At 40.0% G+C, this 20,734-nt stretch overlaps 2 protein-coding genes across 2 annotated transcripts in view; one reads left to right on the forward strand and one right to left on the reverse strand.

The window, feature by feature from the left end:
* The window catches only part of nr3c1 (nuclear receptor subfamily 3, group C, member 1 (glucocorticoid receptor)), a 19,904-nt gene extending 17,564 nt beyond the window's left edge, over nucleotides 1–2,340 (reverse strand). Inside the window, exon 1 of the mRNA XM_024284213.2 lies at nucleotides 1,934–2,340. Coding sequence (XP_024139981.1) covers nucleotides 1,934–1,942 — 9 coding nt within the window. The 5' untranslated portion in view covers nucleotides 1,943–2,340. The remainder of the gene's footprint in view (nucleotides 1–1,933) is intronic.
* A 3,145-nt stretch (nucleotides 2,341–5,485) lies between these two features.
* LOC112152988 (BTB/POZ domain-containing protein KCTD16) lies at nucleotides 5,486–17,209 on the forward strand. The gene is made up of 2 exons (XM_024282847.2): nucleotides 5,486–7,566; nucleotides 16,061–17,209. Exons 1-2 carry the CDS (start codon nucleotides 6,747–6,749, stop codon nucleotides 16,510–16,512), a joined length of 1,272 nt encoding a protein of 423 aa, XP_024138615.1. The 5' UTR covers nucleotides 5,486–6,746; the 3' UTR covers nucleotides 16,513–17,209.
* The last annotated feature ends 3,525 nt before the right edge of the window (nucleotides 17,210–20,734 follow it).

Raw genomic sequence — 20,734 nt, forward strand, 5'->3', positions numbered from 1 at the left:
AATAAAATATATCTTCAGTTCATCAAATTTTTACCTTAAATCTCTTGTTAGGTAAAAACAAAGTATAAGGTCAATCATAAAAAAGATAAATTAATAATTATATGAAAATAGTCGTAAAATTATGAGAAAAAAGTTGGAATTTTACAAGGAAAATAATGTTGGAGGTGTAAGCAACCCTTCAAATTACATGTCAACTAAATTCATCAATGCAGCCATTTATGGTGATTTTAGTTCATTGCAGGAATCCATGTCCCATGATGCATTCTGACCCCTGCAACTATACTATACTGTAGTAAAAGGAACGCCTGTTGGAAATCCACTTCTTGTGGGTAAAGAATCTTCTGAAGAGGCCTGGTTTCTTGCAAATTCTTTTCAATGTCCGTATTCTTACAAAAAGTCAATTTTGCTTACAATGCGCTCCATGTCTCTCAAGCTGAAATTTAAAATTGGTTCTTTTAATTGTTTTTTTGAATATATATGAGTGTGTTTTTTTAAGTAAATAGCGTTTTGCCTCATAAATGTGACTTAAATATCATATTCTCAATGTATAACTTATGAAATATGAAATTTATTTTCAAATCTAATCTTGTTAATAGTCACGAAATCAAATTCTTCACTTGGTTCTGTGTCTTTTGAATCAGCTGCAGTCAGAGACTGGAATGACTTGCAAAAAACTCTCAGACTGGACACTTTTCTTTCACAAGCAGATTTTAAGAGCCATCATAATGACTATTTTAATGCTGTTGTTACTCATTGCAATGATTTTATGGTTTTATATTTTAGAATGTGTTTATTTCTGATTCTATCCAATTTTATTTCTTGTAACTTCTTTCTTTTTTTTTCTTTCTCAAAAGGTCTTATGCAATTACAACTTTTTTCTCATAAGTTCACAACCTTATTCTTGTAAAATTATACCTTTTGTCTTTACTCTTGTAAATCTATTAATTTTTTTATGGTGGTCCTAATACTCTGTTGCAAAAAGAAACAACTTTTTGTAAAAGATATATATCCTGTTACAGAAATCTGAAAAAAACATTTATATTTATTCATAAGCAGTCAATAGTAATTTTTCTTATTTTTTTGCAGTGACTCTCAGTCCTTCTACCTTCACTAAAAGATGATGACCCCTGCAGGAATGTTTTCATCAATAGAGATGCAACTCACAATAGTTCTGCATTCAGGTTACACCCTTGCAGTAGGCAAACAACTATACTCAGAGGGAATTTGATATACAGGTCCCATTGGAATGCTCTTTAATGGTGCTACCTCACTTTATCTGTAACCTAAAACATATATAGCTAAATGTTGCAGTCTTTTATGATATCTGTGTTCTTACCCTCGGCTTAATTTTTAATCAACTTATTTTTACATCATTGGGGTATTGCTTTGTTTATATTTCTTGCACCTCTTTTACTCGAACGTGGCTTTAAAGTAATGAATATAAACAATGCAATTAACTAGTGCAATAAAGACATGGGCCTCTAGGTCCTTTTGGACCCTGGGCCTCTGCCCACTCAGCACGTTCAGTAGTCTTTCCATGATTATCCTCATGCAGGGACCACTGCCCCTCCTCCACCAGCGCGCTTGACAGTTAGCTAAACTGGAACAGGCTAGCTGACGTCGCCAATTCCTTATAGTGTTCACTAAAAACGCAGATGCTTGCACAGTCGCGCTCGTGCGTTGCACATGCATCACAGCAAACCCGCACAATGCGAAGTGCACCAACTATCCTCTTTAAAAAGTTCCGTTTTACTGCCGCTAGCTGCTAGCCTACTAGCATACAGCAGCAATGTAGCTAACAGTTAAAGTAGCTACGTTTAACCCGAATGTCAATGACGTTAGCTCGCAGGCTAACGCAGATATTTGGTCACTATTGCACGATAACCGTCTTTTCGACCCCAGCTCACAAATATCAGGAAATATTCATATTTACCCTTGACATGGCTGGTTGCTGATATGTGTCCACAGGTTGCCAGTCAACATTGTTTTGGTTGAAAGTGGCAGTTCACAATACGCTGACTGATTCTGTTGACGCTACTCGTCTCCAGTCATTTCAACGCTACATGGTCAGATCCCACTGCTAAATGCAGCCGTCTGGGCCGTATCCAGCTATTTCTCGGTCGTTCAGCTTGATTCAGCTGCAAGAAGTCATGCCGAATTTCACACGGGTAACGCTGTGCAACTAGCCATTAGAAAAGTAGGCGCTAACCTCAAGGAAAAAAACATACAAAATGGAGATCAAGGCAAGGCAGTCCCATGGCTGACCTGTTTACATCGAACAGCCCCGCCACCTGCTGGTACAGATTGGTAACTGCAGCCTCTATGTGCAGTTGCATCAGTGAGTTAAATATTCAAAGTGCGCCAAGAGTCATAAAACAATTAAGTAATTGTTTTACAGTATACTATCAAATAACAATATTTGATCTTTAAAAAGTACTTTACAGTAACATGAACAGCAAGTAAGTATAGCTAGCTGAATAGATGATTTTCTTCCCTAGACGATATACAAAACAGCATTCATTTAAGTGAAGGTTATTCTTAAAAAAATGTATCATAAAACTTGGCTAAATAAAAACAAAACATTTTATTGAGATGTCAGAAAATAATGTCTAAATTAGAAAATGGAGGTAACCTTAACCAAATAATAATAATAATAATAATAATAAGGAAATAAATCAAATCAGATGCATTTCTGTGTTTCCCTATGGGACTGCCCTGTAGAGATTTAATATCAAGACTACTGCTTCATTGTGTGTTTGGCCCAATTTGTCCAGGTTGTACTTTGCCTTTGGTTCAATGTAGCTGCACAAAACTAAGCAAGAATAGAAGATGGATGGATTCCATGAATGCAGCTACCTGATTTTTTTACAGTTTTCTTTTTAAAAAAGATAAACAGATTTTTTGACAGATTAAGCTTTAAGTGCTATTCTTTTATTATTTAAATGTGGCCTTTGCTCTCTGTGATGGACTGACGAACCGTCCTGCTTTTGTCTAGCCGTAGGTGGATAGGCTTCAGCAACCCTATGACCGTAAATAAAAACAGGCAAGTATAGAAAATGGATGGATGGATAGATGGATGGATGTGACCTTTGACTTTTTCTGTAGACATAAAAGTGAGAAGGAGAAGCTGTGTCAATATGGGGATTATAGCAGTGCGGAGAACTTTGAGTCTGAATTATTAGTCGATTTCAAGGCTATACATTGATGTGGGCTACTCTATTCTTGTTGTATTTTACCACCAAACAGAGGAGACAAAATGTGTTATTTGAGAATTTGATTTTGAATTTAGGAACCATTCATTATTTCTAAAGGGTGCGCTTTCCTGTTTTTTGTTTTTTTAATGTTTAATATGTATGCAAGCTTGCAAAATATGCAGCTGAAAAATAAATGTTACAGCATCTAAAAGATGTCTTACTCCACAACCAGAAGGGAACCACATTGTCCTACATTATTTATGCTGAAGTTGCATTCGAACCTGTTCCAAAAGACGGAAGCTTTCCATGAGCAGGAAATAAAGGGAAGACAGGAGGCAAGGAAATTGTCTCTAATGGAAAGATGGGTAAGATGAGTGAGATGAATAAGAAATAAGCTTCACAGCACATCTTGAAGGATGGTTATTCCCAAGCACCCACCAAAAAAAAAAAAAAAAGTCCCAAATCGGGGTTATACAAGCTAAACTAGCATGAGAAAAGCACATAAATCTAATAGAGGCAGCATTTATCTATACGGCATGGTATGTACTTCATTATTATGGTCTCACAAGACATAACAATACCATTAGAAGTGTTAGCAAAACAGCACAGAAAGAGGGATTCAATGAGCATGCCCACTGCTCCAAATCCCTACTGTCTGAGTCTCTGCGGCTGCTTAGCAACCCCTCCACAGCACAATATAGTCTGAATTAACAGGCAAAAGCGTGACCACTGCCTCTCGAAAAAAGTGAGTCAAGGGTGCTCTCCTTTCATCAACACCTTCTCCCAGCACCAAAGCAATAAAGCCCGCAGCTTTAGCACAACTCCAACACAAGTCCAGCAAGCTGCAATGTAATCAAGAGAGTTGAAGCTATGTTGACAGTCAGGGTGGTCAGCAGCATTCATATTGAAACCTCATAATTGAATGACCTTATCTTTTTGGGTGAGGTCATTCTCAATTAAAAAAAAAAATCATGAAAGCCCCCTCCCTTAAAGTCCCACTCCGATCTTCTTCTGGTCCATTTTAAAAGCATTCCCAGAGATTTTATAATTAAGATCATCTATAAATCTGTATTGTTCCCAACGATTTGAATAAAGAAGCTCTCAGAAATATTAAAAATCTTAATATATGTCCCCCATCACGAGAAAAATACAACAAAACTGTTAAAAATGCAAATTGGAGGTTTAAGGTTTTAAGCAATGGTGGGAAAAAGCCTTGCATGAATGTTCTGACACACTACACTGTGTCATTATTTATTTAGCAAAGCTAAAATCCATAAGCAGTGTTCAGTAAAACAAAGTCCACCTCATAGAAGGACCTTTAGCAGCTGTATTTTTGAGTAATCGATGCAGGTTTTCTCCATCTTTTGTTGTGCAGATATTTGAGTCACTCTTCTTTACAAAGTTGCCTCATCCAATTGATGTTTGCAGGCATTTGTTTAAACAAAGTTAAGTTCTAATACTAACTAGTCTTGTCTCACAGCAACAAAACTCTGGTTCAAATCCTTACAGGGGTTAGGGTTGTGCAAGTGTGGGTTTTCTCTAGCTTCCTCCACAGCCCCAAAACGCGCTTTATAGGTTAATTAGTGAGTCTTAATTGTCCATAGGTGTCTGTGTGTAGTTTTGTATTCTTGCAACTGTCAACCTGTCCAGGAGGTACCACACCTTCACCCAATAGTAGTTGGCATAGGATCCAGCAATGTGACCCCAAAAGGGATTAATGGATGAACTTTAAGTTCTTTTTGTTGAATTATAATTGTGTTTGAGGTTCATTTTACTGTTGTATGTGACTGACTTTCAGACAGATGTTCTCATATTTTATTTTGAAATGCTTTGATGCACAACTAACTTGTGCTTTTTACTGATATCCGAGTATATTTTGCTGCCTCTTGGTCAGGACACTCTTGCAAAAGAGATTTGTAATCTCAACGAGTTTCTCCTGGTTAAATAAAGGTAAAAAAAAAAAAAATCAAAAATAAATTAGAAAAAAATGCTGCTTAATTGAAAAATGAACCAGTCCTAATACAGAACCATTATCCTTCAAAGAAAAAAAACCTACAAAATAAAATCAAGTTAAAATAACTCCACTTATAGACTATGATGCATTTATTCAATGCACTTATTAACAGAATAAGTGTTTTAAGTGATATTATTTATCAATTGTTCCACTGAAAACTAATCAAAGTAAACACATTATCCTTGCAGATATTGAATCCTGGGACAGTAGAGTCACTGCCATATGCACCACAGTTTGTGACCCACATAAGTGCATTTGCAAAATGATGACATGCTCTGTAAATCCTTTAATTCAGCCTTGAATATCAAACATCCTAAGCAGACTCCCGCCCCCCCTGCAGAGTTTCAGAGTTAGTGTGATGTGCACCCATATGATTCTGACTTTACTGCTTAAAATCGCAAGCATTACTCTGCAATTTGCTTTTTAGTTTTTGGTGGATTAAAAAAAACAGTTTCTAAAGAGGGAACTGAAAGAATAACCCAGTTCACATCAAATCAACAACAGAGGGATCCCCTTTCACATCCTGCCCCTGCGCTCTGGATCAAGTGACACCTAGAACATTCACACATGCAGAGACGAGCGCCTGCTTTATTTTTGTTTCCTTGATCGATTTTTGAGTGCGATACTGGACGGGAAAGGGCGACCATGTAGATCATCGTCTGTGTTGCTGTGTTTTTTTGTCACATCTTGAGCGCGACACTGACACCCAGCCCTTCCCCTGCGCCTCCGGGGATCAGCGCGTCAGCTAAAAGCGTTAAACATGAATGCGCAAAGACCCTGAGAAGAATCGGCGGGGATTAAAATCCGCAACGTTTGGGATGTTCAGGCTGCATTAGCCCCGAATCCTTTAACGCCAGCTGCTCACAGCCCGTGGCCAGAGCAGGAAATCATGATAAAGTGAACAGATTGCGCCCGAATCAGAGGAGTCTTTATCCAGATCCAGTGGAAATGACATTTTCCTTTAAGATGATGTAGGACAAACTTCACGGGTTGATATCTCTCCCTCCCTCTTTCTCTCTTCATGGCACAGCTTGGAGCGCCGTTATCTTCAACCTGCTGGTTGAGCTGTTTCCGCACTCAGCAGTTTGGAGAGATCTGTGCGCGCTGGAGTCCCGCTTCTTCTTCCATCCTCCTCACTGTGAATGTTACGGCATCACAGTCACTGGTTTTCAACTTGTACTTACTGGGATCTATAAACAAAAACTTTCCAAAGAAAGCAATATTTTTTTAAAATCCATTTGAAAGAAAATGTCTTTAAAATGTTCTCTTTTTTAATGGAGGAGAGGTGCGTAACATGATGCTGGCCATGACCATCGATTTCCAAAAGATGAGCCGCGGGGAGGGACGTTTACGCAGCGGATTAAAGGGAATATTATAGACACACCTTGATTATTCTACTATGAGACTGTGGATGTGATGACTGCAGCTTGGATCAAGAGGATCTGAGTGCTTGAGCACCGCGCAGCTGCGTAAAACATGAACATCTGGGACTTTTACGCTCGGTGATCGGATCTTTTTTGCGCACGAACTGAACAAAAATGGCTTTGAGTGAAAACTGCAAAACGCAACCAGCTAAAGAGCAGGGCACGGTGCAAAACCCTCCAACGGACGTCATTGAACTGAACGTGGGTGGCCAAGTGTACTACACTCGCCATGCCACTTTGACAAGTGTTCCAAATTCTCTACTTGGAAAGCTGTTCTCTAGCAAGAAAGGGTCTTTGAACGACTTATCCCGGGACCTCAGGGGGCGATATTTCATTGATAGGGATGGTTTCTTGTTTCGTTATGTGTTGGATTACCTCAGAGACAAACAAGTTGTTCTCCCGGACCACTTCCCGGAGAGAGGGAGGTTGAAACGGGAGGCAGAGCACTTCCAGCTGCCGGAATTGGTCAAACTCTTGTCGGCGGAGGAGTCCAAACTCTTTCCGGACGACTTGTACTGCAGCGATTTGGAAGATGCGTCTCAGGGCAGCGAGAGGTTTTACTCCTCCTTTTCCTTTGACAGGAGGTACGGCTACATCACGGTCACTTTCATTGGAGCTTGCGCCGCGAGAACCAGGGAAGGTCACAGTGAAACTAAGAACAAAAAGTTGCCGAGAATCTTCATCAGCAGCAGGATCGGTTTGGCCAAAGAGGTGTTTGGAGACGCCCTGAACGAGAACAAGGACGCAGACAGACCAGCGGACCGGTACACCTGCAGGTTTTATCTGAAGTTCAAACACCTGGAGAGAGCTTTTGACATGCTGTCAGAGTGTGGCTTTCACATTGTGGCCTGCAATACGTCCCTGACTTCGTCCAGCATGGGCCATTACGCGGACGACAGGGTTTGGTCCAATTACGCACAGTACATCTTTTACCGTGAGTGAAGCTTTTCTCCCACTTTTTCATTTTTAGCTCACCAGAAGGAGCAATGATTCACACAAACACAAAAATAAACTGAGAGAGAGAAGAAGAGGCAAAAGATCCACCATCACAGCTTTCCAATCCTTTCAGCGTTCCACTTCAAACATACGTTTAGGCTCCAATAAAGAGTTGCCTAGGGCCCCAGGAGAGTTGAGTCACATCAGAGCACCATGCAAAAACGCATCTGAATGCTTAGATTCTGCCTGCTGATGGGTAATGAATAATACACCACCAGTGAGCAACAAAGATAAAAATAAATCACTGCAATTAGAAAAACTTGATACATCTGCAAAGAATTTGCAGCAAATAACGAGTTTGCATTTAGGACAGATGTTTTATTAAATATTATTGTTAGGTTTGCTAAAAGAAAATAAGAACCTTCAATCAATTACAAAAATAAAGATCTAAAACAGTCTGTATTTTCCTGAGTCATTCGGTGTTCTTCAGCACAGCAGATGGTGGAGGTTCTCCCCTCCTTTCCCATTACCAGACACCGCCCAGCACAGCTATGGGACAGAAAGATGAGAAGCAAAAAGCGTGGCAACGAGAGATGGAAGGAACTACACAGAAGATAGAAAAGGGGGGGAAATTAGGGTTTTAAGGATGCAAGCTTAAATGAAGTGAAGGCAAGCAGATGGAAGAGACAGGCGCTGGAAAAGAGGAGTCAGGGAGTAAAAGTTGCATGAGACCTGGCCGCAAAGAGAGAGAACCGAGAGAGCCTGAGGGAGTGGGAAACAAAAATAGATTTAAGTAAGGATCAGGCAGGAAAGTTGTCTGAGGAGGCGGGGCTGTTTGGAGTTAATAAGAGATGGGAGCATTATGGCTTTTATTGGGAGGCAGCAGACGAGGTGAGAACGAAAGTAAACCATCATGTAGCGCAAACATAAAGAGATGGGGGCTTTGTCAGGATGATGGATAGATGCATCAAAAGAAGACAAGCTTGAGAGCTCTGCTTCATGACAGCACAGCTGCTCAAATTCAGTTTCAAACCCACACTGTAACCTCATTCTGAATATGGGACACTGGCTGGCCTTAAGCAGGTAGTCCTGAGCGAAGAGTGTTAGATAAATCCAAATGTTGGAGGTTTGTTTGGTCTGAGAAGCTTCCTTGGTATTTTTTTTTCTTCAGTTGAGCATTTTACATCTATTTTCAAAATATATTATTTGTCATTTCAGGAGTTTGTATTTGTCCTCTTTTAAGGACACTTCTTTTGTTTTACAGTTCTGAAAACCTAGTTTCTCTTGAAGCTGCAAATAAATAAATAAATAAATATCCAAAACACACTTCACTCCCATTTTAATAATACATTTTCACATTTAAAGCCAGTTAATATTTGACCAAGACTGTTATAATTCTGAGTTCAGGAAGACTAAAAGAACAAACAGGTAATCAGGACAAAAACTAGAATATCATGCATATCATGGCATCATGCATGTTGGGTGTATCACTCAAAATATATTGGTGCATGAAAGCTAAACCGGGAAAAAAATAATTGTATCTGTATCTTAACGAAACGATTTACAGAAAGTTTCTGAACATTTTATAAGCCGCCATCCTCTTACATTGTATTAACTTTTTTGAGACGAGCTGGAAAGATGTTTATTTGACGTCAGTCAGTGGACCAACACAACAGTGAGTACAAACAGAAAACTAAAGAAGCTCAGAGCAGATCTAAGGCGATGGGATCAAATACTGACACACACACAAAGAAAAACTTGGAATTTTGGGCAGAAAAGAGGAAAATCACACTAAAGAAAGTATTTTTTGTGAGACAAGAAAAGTCTGTTTTATGGTCACTGGATCAAGATACATGTTTAAGAACTAGAAAAGCATTCAGCCCAGAGAATGCTTCACTTGCTGGCTTTGAAACATTTCTGCAGTAACTAGCAAATAAAGCAGTTCAAAGCAGAACTTCAGTTCACATCAAAGTTTAGGATGGAATGCATTAAAGCGGCAAACATAAAACCAATCTTACAGCCGCAAGCAGCGTTGAATGGCCTGTAGGGACTACCTCGCCGCCCCCTCTTTTTACCCACCCTCACTAACTGAGCGGCTGCTAAAAGCCCCTCAGACTTCCCTTCAGCCCCTGCCACTCTAGTCAGAGTTGCACGTAATAAATTCATGAAAAACATAATTTTTTCAAATTGTCGGCTTTTCTATTGGTTCTATCTCCATAGTAACTATTTTATTTTTTGGTTGTTTTGGGTTGACAAACACTTCTATGTAATTTTTAGAGGAATTGGTAAGAGTACATTTTTGGATTTCCTTGGCAACGGAGGTTTTATGTTAACCCCACCCACATTCCAAATTTGTTCCTGTTGTATGACCTATTTTTAAACTTTGACTTAACATGGCCGACAAGCTGTAGGTCTTTTGGCCATCGCATAATAAGCTTAAAACTTACTTTGCATATCCTCGACATAAGTTTTTGTTTTTATTTTCTTGATTTTTAACTTTTTTAGAAAGCTTTGACCCCATCCATTTATTTATTTTATGTTTTTGCCTGTTGTGATGTCATCTCTTTGTTTTGTTTTTTGGTGGAGAGTTTCTTCACTATTTAAAAAAATAACATTTGCTTTCACTAAATATGTTGTGCTTGCAAATACCGGGGAATTTTTAAGAATGTTGGGGTGAAATGTTTGCTGAGACACACGCCCAAAAAAAAAAAAAAAAAAAAGATTTTCCTAAAAATTGCCTCATAGTCCAGGGACTGCTACGGGCTACAATAATGTAAAGACCTCAATCCTATAAAAATGTAGAATGCAAAAGTCGGGAAACAGAAGCAAAAAGCTGTAAATTAATTCCTCATAAAAACTGGCAGAGGCTTGTATCACCAAAGACGTCTGCCCAGGTTTCTAGATAAAATCCAGCCAAATACTGGAGCAGATGCGCCCAAAATAAATGTCACTTTCTGAACCAGTTTTTAAATCATTTCTCTTTGAGTGATTCAACCTCGTGCCGTCCCAGAAGAAGAACAGCTCAAAGCTCCGTTTGACATTCATGTCCAGTTGGTCTCCATGTAAACCTCAGACCAGAACTCAACACGAGTATTGAAGGTTAAAACAAAATCTATTTATGGAACACTTGGAATCTGGCAACTTCCATGCAGGAGCTGTAAATGATCCTGGTTTTGGAAGCCCAGTGACATTGTGCCTGATGTGTCACATTTGGTCTCAGGTGATATTCATCAATCTCTGTCAGAACCAAGATTTAAGGCAAATGTTAACTGTTATGAATACAATCTGCTCCCTCAAATTCCTTTTGTTTAATTGCAGGAAAAAAAAATAGGAAAACTGTGCGAGCATCTCTCCCACCTTGACATCAATTGTGCCCCTTCAGGATGGCAGACATGTCAAGTAAAAATAGTTGATGCAGTGCATTCTGGTTGTGGCAGCTAATACGTTTCTACAGCCTTCATTTTGGCTGTGAATGAGAGGATATGTGGTCATATTAGTTTCTGAACAATGGCTGCAAAATGGCAGGCAGAGACGGGGAAAGTAATCAATTGCTTGGGTGGAATGGAGTGGGAAATTGGGCCGTTGCTGAGCTCCCACCGAGTCCGCTTGAAGTCTGGATCGGCAATGCCAACAAAAGATGAATTGTGTTCCTGTGAATAACTCATTTTTATCTTTTAGAGCACCTGGACAGAAAAATGGTTTAAAGGGAGGCGTGTGGGACCAGATGAGCTTCTGGCATCCTTTCTTTTCTTTCACCACAAAAGTTTAAGCAAAATTTCTGCTTCACAATCTTGTCAATTCTTGCCAAGATTTAATTTATTGAAAAGCTGCAAATAAAAACGAAAATCTAAAATGCTCTAAATGGAAAGTGAATATTAGAATTTAGATTTAAATATCTAAAGCCCCGCTACCATTGGATAATACACTCACTGGCCACTTTATTAGGTGGACCAGATGGACTGGTCTGAATCTTTCAGAAATTGCCGATCTACTGTGATTTTCACCCACAACCATCTCGAGGGCTTACAGAGAATGGTCAGAAAAAGAGAAAATATTCAGTGAGCAGCAGTTCAGATGGCATAAAGGCCTTGATGATGTCATGGGTCAGAGGAGAATGGTCAGCTGGTATATCGGTGTGGGAAATATTTTCTTATCACACTTTGGGCCTCTTAGTACCAATTGATCATGGTTACAACACCACACCTTACCTGAGTGTTGTTGCTGACCATGTCCATCCCTTTATGACCACAGTGTACCACCTTCTGATGGCTCCTTCAGCAGGATAACATGCCATAAATCTGGAATCATCTCAGATCTCACACCCACAATCACCAGATAGAGAAGCTTTGGGGGTGTGATGGAAATTGGCATTATGGATGTGCAGCTGACAAATCTGCAGCATCTGTGTGATTCTATCATGTCAATTAGAATGAAACTCTGAGGAATGTTCCCACCACCTTGTTGAATCTATGCCACCAAGGTGTACCTAAAGAAATGACCAATGAGTGTACATTTATATTAAAAATGTCAACATGGCCCACTAGTTTTCTATAACAGAGTGGTAATTTGGAGCAAATTGATAGAAAATTTGAACATAAAAATGTTTATCCAAGCATTTTCTTGTGTGTTCTATGATTATTTTCAAAACTCATCTGTGCAGTTTGGAAACATTTATTAAGCACGAACAGTCTTTTGATGGTGATGATGATACGTGCATCATATATATGCACATAGAATTTGGAAAATTGAGCTGTTTTGACTCTAAAACACTGGTAGGTGTGCTTTTTTACCCTCTTCATTTCTCCTGTCCATCAGTCCTGCTCTGTCAACCTTTACAAGACAAACTAGGAGAGCTTTCCATCTGAAACCTGACACTCTAAAGCGAGACATTCTGCTGAATGAGAGCCTCTGCCCATTTCAACCGGCTGAGTGTTTCCTGCAGACGGAGGGGGTGGCGGCATCCCTACACTCAGATGCAGAAAGTGACCTTTGCAAATTGTATCTTTTTTCATGCTACATCAGACTGAGCTGACCTAATAAAGTAAAGAATTTACAGAGCCATCCACACAGGCGCGCCTTCTCTGGTTAATGGCAGAGAAAAACATTCGAGAAGTGCCTCATGCATCCTCCGGTCTCTTGAGGCGTCGTTTAGAAGATGACAACAGCTATTCAAACACTCCAGACAGCTTCTGTCATCGCGCGGGCTTCATGCAGCTTAATCAGGTTTTTGCGCAGAGGAAAGGCGTGGCTCCGGGTCAGCGGACAGGCTGATATAAACATCTCAATCCGCCTGCGCCGCTCATTCATCTCTCTGTCAGGGTGACACTCAGCGGACAACCATACTGTGAATCTGGAGGGGACATCACTCGCTTGTCATCAACAATCAGCCAGTGGAGCTGCCGCTCCCTTCATGAAGTGCTGCTGATGTGGGTTATGGTTGCTTGTGGAAAACTACAAGCTCAGAAATCTTGAAATGGGTCATCTGCTGCTTGTTAAGACTTCAAATATTAGCACTGACTTTTTCTCGTCAATGATGCTGGCGAGAGTTGTTTTAGAAGGGCTTTGTGGAGTTGATTGCTGCTGAAAAAGTATACACAGACTGTATTTTACGCTGAGAGATAAATGCGCAGACATCGATTTGGTCAAACAGCCGAAGGGATCATTTTGAAGCAAATAAAACTTGGTTTATAACTTTGTTCGAACAGCAGCAGCCTTTTGCAAGAAAAAACCCTTTTTCTGCCACAAGGACATATTGGCCTAAATTTGCAGGATAACAAGCATGTAAACTATGCTGCTCCTAAGGCAGAAGACCAAAATATGTTTGTGAAACTCGACTGAATTCAAATTTACATGATAAAAGAGATGAATGGTTGCATTGACACTCTATCTATCAGCACATTTTTTTGTCCTGCAGTGTTTGGCTCATAACACAAGTTGCATCTCAAAATATTACCTTTCCAAAACAGAAAGCACATCAAAATACCAAAAATGTTTTGGTGCCGTTTCAGCAAACAGCTAAAAAAGGTTTTATTGCAAGTTAAATCTGAGAGGTTGTGCAGAGCATCTCAGACTCAAGAAAGGAGCTGCAGCACCTTAAAAGCACTCTTCAGCCCATTCCTTTGATTAGTCAGTTTGAAGGAAGAAAAATAGATATTTTTTTTTGCTTACAAAAACATCTTAGATTCTGCATTTAAAGTTCTTTGACAGCTTCTTTTTTTGGGTCCGCCAGTGTGTTGTCCTACTTTCTTTTTCTCACTTAAAGCCTAAAATCCACCAGCAGCACCTTTAATCATCATATAATTGATCTCTCTGGGGCGCGTGCAAACACCCAGCTGCTGGAGGTGAAGAGGAGTTTGAGGACACCCTGTGAGGCATGCCTGCACGCAGAACTCAATCCATCTCCACGTTATTTATGAGAAGTGCCGGCAGAGCCTCAGTCTGCTCTATAGTCTTTTAGATGGAATGTGATCTCTTTAAAAGGCAGCTGAGTTAAACAATCAATACATTTTTCTTGAAAAAAAAAATACTGAGAGGATCAAGCACTTGTTTAAATGTACCAATGAATGGCCTTATTTCCCAGCAAGGGTCTTGAACTGCTAAACGTTTAATTCAAAACTACTTGAAAAGACACTTTTGAGTGTTGTAGATTAAAAAAACAAACACAACAAAAAATGTTTTAAGCTTTTTGCCTAATAATTATTATTTTATAATACTTTTTTGTGCACTTGTCTGGAAAATTTAACTTTTAAAAAATATATTCTACTCCTACAAGCACTTTAAAAAAGGGTTTAATGACCTTCTGAGGCTCGTTGTCCTTGTTCAGTAGAATTGACGCTTTATAATTATATTATGATCGAGGGAACTTGAAGAAATTGAAATACTCTTGACAGTCCTCTTCAGATTTGTTGGCATAAATTATTCACATTTTAGAGTACTAGACAGGAGCCGCTGCGAGTTGAGACTATTTCCTTGGATCGTATAAAAGTGCCATCTTTTCTGAGCTTGGTCTCAATGAGTTCAAGAAAAGCTGCCAGACTTAAACAAAAATAATGAAAGGGAGCAATTCCAAATTGGAAACGATCCTTGAGTGTTGCTAAATTGCCAAAATAAAGTGTTTTCATGTTCCATTGAGTGGAATAAAATCCTGGAAATCTCTAAAATTATGTATTTTTGCAAATACATCTCCATGCTGCTATTTTTGGTTCTCAGCTGTTTTTTTTTTTTTCTCTAAATGGGTTTCCCCTCCGGACTGCAGCCTTCACCCATTTAGAAACAATGCACAGCTCCCTCCTCTTTCTGATCCTCCTCACTAAAGCACCCAGATCCATTTGCCTGGTGCTGCTCGTCTGCGGGACTCAGCGAGATACATTTTCTGTGTGGGTGTGTAGGGAGGGGGGTGTATATGAATAGGCGTGCTGATTGGCCTCTTTACTCATGGATTAGCCATTAAAAAGCTGTTAGCCACTCTCTCCCTATCAACTCCATGCAATCATTGCACCAGAGATAAGGTCATTATTACAGCCTGCAGAGAGAGGTTAAAATCCTCCTTGAACTCTGTGCTGTTGAAATTGGTGGATGTGCTGGAGGGAGGGAATGGACAAATCATTGCTCCTCCCATGAGATATTCCTGCAACAGACTCTCTATCATCACATTAGAGGAATCCATTAGAGGGATTTTAGAGTTCATGAGTTTCTCTGTTATTGCTGTTTACGTATGGCGAGCGCAGACGTTTTTAACCCTTTTTTCCATGTCCACACGAGATCACAGATCACAATTATTTTTAGAAATGAGAGACAGCAACCCGTGTCTGTTTTGCCGAGCACAACAAAAGCCAGCAGGCTGTACTGTACAGTACTCCTTGTTCATAATTAGCTGTGTAGGAGGAAGTGAGATGAGAGAAGAAAAAAAAAGGTACTACAGAAAAAAGAGAAATCTCCAAAACATCAGACCACTCGTGGGTCTGCAGGTACATGCTCTCCCACCTTTTCTCATCAGTTCGGATCCTTTATGCTTCATCATTTTACGTACTTTTTCTACTTCAAAGCATCTTTCCTGGCTGCCTGGTGAGACTGGTCTGAAACACAAAACTAACACAGCACTGTCTTGGCAGTCAGGTTACAGTTCTAATTAGGAACTGTGACAGCAAAGAAGATTGCTTTGGGTCAGAGACAAGCTTTGCCTTGGGAAATAGGAAAGGTCTTTTAGCATGCCGTGCCGAGCCACACTCAGCTGCACTGAGCCGCACTGAGCTCTGGGGTTCTCCTTATCAGAGGGAGCAATATGCACAGCCCAACAGCTTTTTTGGATTAGCTTTTAAATGCCACTGTCTTCACATGTTTCTGCAGCTGAGCCTCCTAAATGCCTACACATGCACTCATCTGATATCTGTGTGTTTGCTTGATGTGACGATAAAGAAAGATTACACTTTCCCAGTGCAGAAAAATGCATCAAAACAAGTTAATAAATGAATATTTGTGGGTTTTTGTTGTAGGTGGGCCCTCTCGGTGGTCATCGTCTCACTGCGACTGCTGCTGCAAGAGCCACAAAAGTGAGCGTGAAGGGGAGAGCGGCACCTCTTTGAACGACCTTTCCACCTCCTGCTCCGAGACCCAGTCCGAAGCCAGTTCCCCTCAGGGGACTGTGATCCGCGGCCCCGTCAGCCGGCAGTCCAACATCCAGACGCTGGACCGCTCCCTCCCTAAGGGTCCGGTCCACATGCTGCAGCAGGCTGAGATGCGCCGCAAGACGGAAATGCTTCGGGTCAGAACCTTTGGGGTTCGGGAACGAGAGGCTGCAAAGAGGAAAGCGAACAAGGAAAAGATGACTCCCGAGCAGGAGCTGGAGAAATGCATCCAGGACTTCCGGCGCATTAGAATTCCTGATCACTTCCCGGAAAGGAAGTACATGTGGCAATCAGAGCTCCTAAGAAAATACCGTCTCTAAAGAAACAAAACCCTCAACAGATAGTATTTACCATATAAGCAATACACTGCATTCCCTAGACACATACTGTAATGTAAAAAAAAAATCATCCAAGCAACACAGAGCAGTGTGAACCATGGATTCGTAAACTTTGCACATTTGTTGTGTATGATCTGCACAGGTGTAAATCAAACAGACATTAAACCCACCTCTCTGCATGCAGAGAGAGCTGAGAGGCAGCCATAATACAGGTTAGAGCATCACTAACAACAAAGCAACCTCAGGGGAAACATCATTTCAGCTCACATACTCCTCACCCACTGTATGTGCAATCGCCCACAGTTGTTTTTAGAAACGGATGTACCCAGATGGTGCAGTGAGTTAGCAATGGAGTCCCACTGAATTTCACTGATAGCACACATATGTTACTACGCTCCAGTAATGGCACTGCATGTCATTTCACCCTTAGCATAATCATGCAATATCAAACAAAGTTTAATTTCACTTTTTCGTCTGATGGAAGGGAAAAAATGTCGCCACGAGTATTGAGGGAAACACTGCCTTGATCTGTTTGCCACATATGAACATTTGTCTAAACTTGTCAGTATGTATTGGTTAGATAACTTTGTGTAGGTAGAATTATGAAATACCATTGAATATTGATCTAATTTTTGGTTGTGAATGTGCAGAGGAAGTAAATAAATGGGTAAGAGTTGTATTTGGTGATGTGGGACTTCTTGTGACCAAATCTCCTCCCTGCAGGCACTAACTAGCCTAGCGTCTGACATCCTTCCAGGTCCGGGTCACTCTTTTCAACCATAAAAATTGAGTCGTAGAAAATTTTTGGAACGTAGACAACTTAATGAGGCCACAAGGTGAAAATATTCATGTATATATTTTTTTCTATGGGCATGCTGCGGGCATTGGGTTACACTTAGTCACCACAAAACGGCTGTGGTGCAGCGGTAGGACGGTCGACTCCTGATCGTAATATTGGAGTTCGATTTCCAGCTTGCCCGCCCATGTGTCGACGTGTCCTTGGGCAAGACGCTGAACCCCGAATTGCCTCTTCTGTACACTGGACTATTGCTACCCAATACTAGTGTGCATGTACTCACACTTAGAAGAGGCTCGGTGTGAAATATCAAAGCGGTACAAATTTTGCAACTCTTTCACAGCTCTGTTAATATATTTGGAAGACTTGGTGTCATTTAAATCCAACCGAGCACAAACTGCAATTATTATTTTCTGCGTCTGTGTTTTGAAAAGGATGCTATCCATTCGTCACTACCAAGTCTGAGTACTTGATTGGTTTAAGGTTCAATTGGTTTAACTTTTGACACACGTTTAATGGCCCTGTGTACGTAAAGCATGAAAACAGACTTAAAAACTTGCTCATTTATAGAAAAACAAAGTGAGCTTGTTGTTGAATTCTTGCTTCATGTGCGGCAAAGTTTGTCATTGGACGCTAATGTTAAATTCAGTCTGACTTTTACATACAGCAAACCTTAAAATAAGACACACAGCAGCTAAAATTTGTCAGATCTGTTTTTTAGGTTAATCTCAGGCTTGTGATTTTGATCAGTCTAACCTGATCAATGATGAAAAAATATTAGAAAAGTAAACCCCAGAAGAGCTTTGGAGCAGAGAGTTTTAAGTCCTGTGGCTGTCTGCTTCCTGCTCTCAAAGCCCCTTCAGAGGACCTTGTCGTATTCATGAGCAAATACCCCAGAATGGCTTCAGAGTGTCAAATATCAAACACAAAATGTCAAGCAGTCCTCATAGCTTACTGTCACACAATTTTCAGCCAATGACAATTTTAGGAGGCAACACAGCAAGAATTGGTAGGGAAAAAAAAGAATAAATGAGTTCTCAGCGTTGTCATTTTATTTTTCAAAAATTATGCGTTGTTTCAGGTGTTGAGTATGATTTTTTTTACACAAGTTGAGCAAAACTCTCATTTTCTGCAAGTTATATTGAGATAAGTGCCTCCCAGTGGCTCCGATTCATCAAATTTAAGTCTTGGAACTTGCATTTGAATTCCTTGTTGATTGACAAGCAGAAATTACTTTGGTAAAGAGTGCATGAGTGTTTCTAAAAATTCAAAGCTCCACATTTTTAACTGAGTAGATCAAAAGAGGAGGTGGGGTTAAAGGCCTCGCCATGGCATGATACCAAGGTTGTGGGGCAAACGTTGGTGAATTTGAACCATCAACCCATCAGTTGGAGATGTGCGTTACTAAGTTCTGTATTTTGAAATTGTAAAAACTTTAAACACTTTGGAGACTTTCATAAAAAGGGCCCCTAATGAACAACAAATTTCAGAACTAAAAAAAAAATAGTTTTCAAATAGAGAAATTACAAAAAAAAAAAGAAAATTTTATTGATAGATTTTGGTTACAATTCAAAAATAATCTAGATTTGATCCATTCTACATTACTTTTATTGCAGACAATCTCTGGAATCATGCTTTGCATCAAGCTATCCCTTATGTTTATTAATGCTGGTTCCAGCAGAACCAGAAAAGGAAAAAAAAAACACATTTTTTTCAGCTTTTGGAGACAATTCCTTCAAGAAAAACATGTATGTGGGTTAAAAATCTCCGCCCCCTTCTTGCTCGCCCCACCACCTCTCCCCTCCACCTCGTGCCTTGAAAGGCGTTCTATCACATTTTAATGATGTATCTTTCAGCTCATCAGTCAGGGACACCTGCCGCCTCTGTAAGACATTTTCTTTTGCCTTCTTTGGCCTGACAGCATTTTCAGCCTTCAGTCTTTCACATATTCTCGATGCTTCTGCAGATTTATTTTCACATCTGAAAAGGTCCCTGCAGAAGCAGCCAGATCTCAGTCAAACAGAAATCTTGATGTTGCAGGATAATACCCTGGTTGCCAAACTTTCTCTTATGAAATCAAACATTTTTTATGCTGTTTTTTCCAACGAAGCAGTTCACGTCTCTCTGTCTGATTCATAGCACTTTATTACAGCTTTATACCTTATTATATGATTTAAATCTTTCTAAATGCCTAACATATTTCTACATTAACCCCAAATTAATCTAACTTTAAAAAGCTCACTTTAGGAGAACGTTTTGAATTGTTTCATTGTTATTTTCTGTACTCCCAAGCCTGATGTGTTAAAAAACAGCATCACAATTGAGGATTTGTTGACTTTAAATACTCACACCAATGGAAATTGTAGTTTTGGTGTTTTTAACATGTTCTTGTAGCAATTATCTCATGGTGGAGAACATATGTTAAGAAAATTAAGCTTATAAATTATTTTTTTCTTCAAATGGTTTTTATACAGCAGCAGACAAAAACTGCTGAAGAAAAAGCTTGTAGCAGAGCAGCAGCTGTGAGCTAGCGGGAGGAAGTGTAAACGGATAGATGATGGGAAATGGGGGCGGGCTTATCCCACGCTAGCAGTTCCATCCACAACTCACATTTCTAGTGAACTACTGCCACTCTGTAAAAGCTATGTTCTAGAAAACGACACAGGTTTTTTTTAATTTTATCTAAAAAACTGGATGATTGTAATTAAAAGGCCACTTGAAAATATATCAAAAGATGATCGGAGTGGGACTTTAAGAAATCAAAGAGACGTGTGCTTGTAAGCATGTGTTCTTCCTCTTGTGAGGACTTCAAGGCGATGGGAAAACAGCCATAATGCAGAGAGCTGGCCCTATTTTTAGCCAGCAGATATCTGCATGTTCCCACACAGCACTCCTAAGAAGCTGGGGTCAGCCTTTGTATCACTGCAACCCCAAAAGCAGCTCATGTGATGATAAATGAGGACCTGCTTCTCTCTTGGGGCAGTGAGTGTCCTCCAGCACAAGTTCCAAGGAAACAGCTGTGTCAGGACTTGGTGAGTTTGCTCCATACATAAAGATGCATCCAATAATAACTGGATTACCAGTGTCAGAGAATCAGTAGACAGCTGGTGTCTTTGGTATCAGAGGCATGTTGGTAAAGTCAAATTAATAGTGAAAAAGAGCATTTTACTTTTTAAATACCCCACTTTAATCAGCTTTTGATTTATTTTAAAAGTGTTCCAGTGGTCTTTTGACTGTGATTATGCTTTTTTGGGGAAAATTAAATTCTTGCGTTGTTTTTAAGGACATAGTTCCAGCAGAGTGAGTGATGCGATATAAGCCTGCCCTCATTTCCCATCATATATTTGCTTACACTCTCTCCTGATAGCTTACAGCCCCTCTCAACTTGTTCCACACAATGGCGACCAA

Source organism: Oryzias melastigma, linkage group LG10, assembly GCF_002922805.2.
Source record: "Oryzias melastigma strain HK-1 linkage group LG10, ASM292280v2, whole genome shotgun sequence".
Taxonomy (NCBI): domain Eukaryota; kingdom Metazoa; phylum Chordata; class Actinopteri; order Beloniformes; family Adrianichthyidae; genus Oryzias; species Oryzias melastigma.

Bases quoted from the DNA above. Each gene is read 5' to 3' on its own strand.
- LOC112152988 (XM_024282847.2), top strand. From the start codon at position 6,747: ATGGCTTTGAGTGAAAACTGCAAAACGCAACCAGCTAAAGAGCAGGGC. The intron at 7,567-16,060 runs GTGAGTGAAGCT...TTTTTGTTGTAG, and splicing joins CGCACAGTACATCTTTTACC to GTGGGCCCTCTCGGTGGTCA.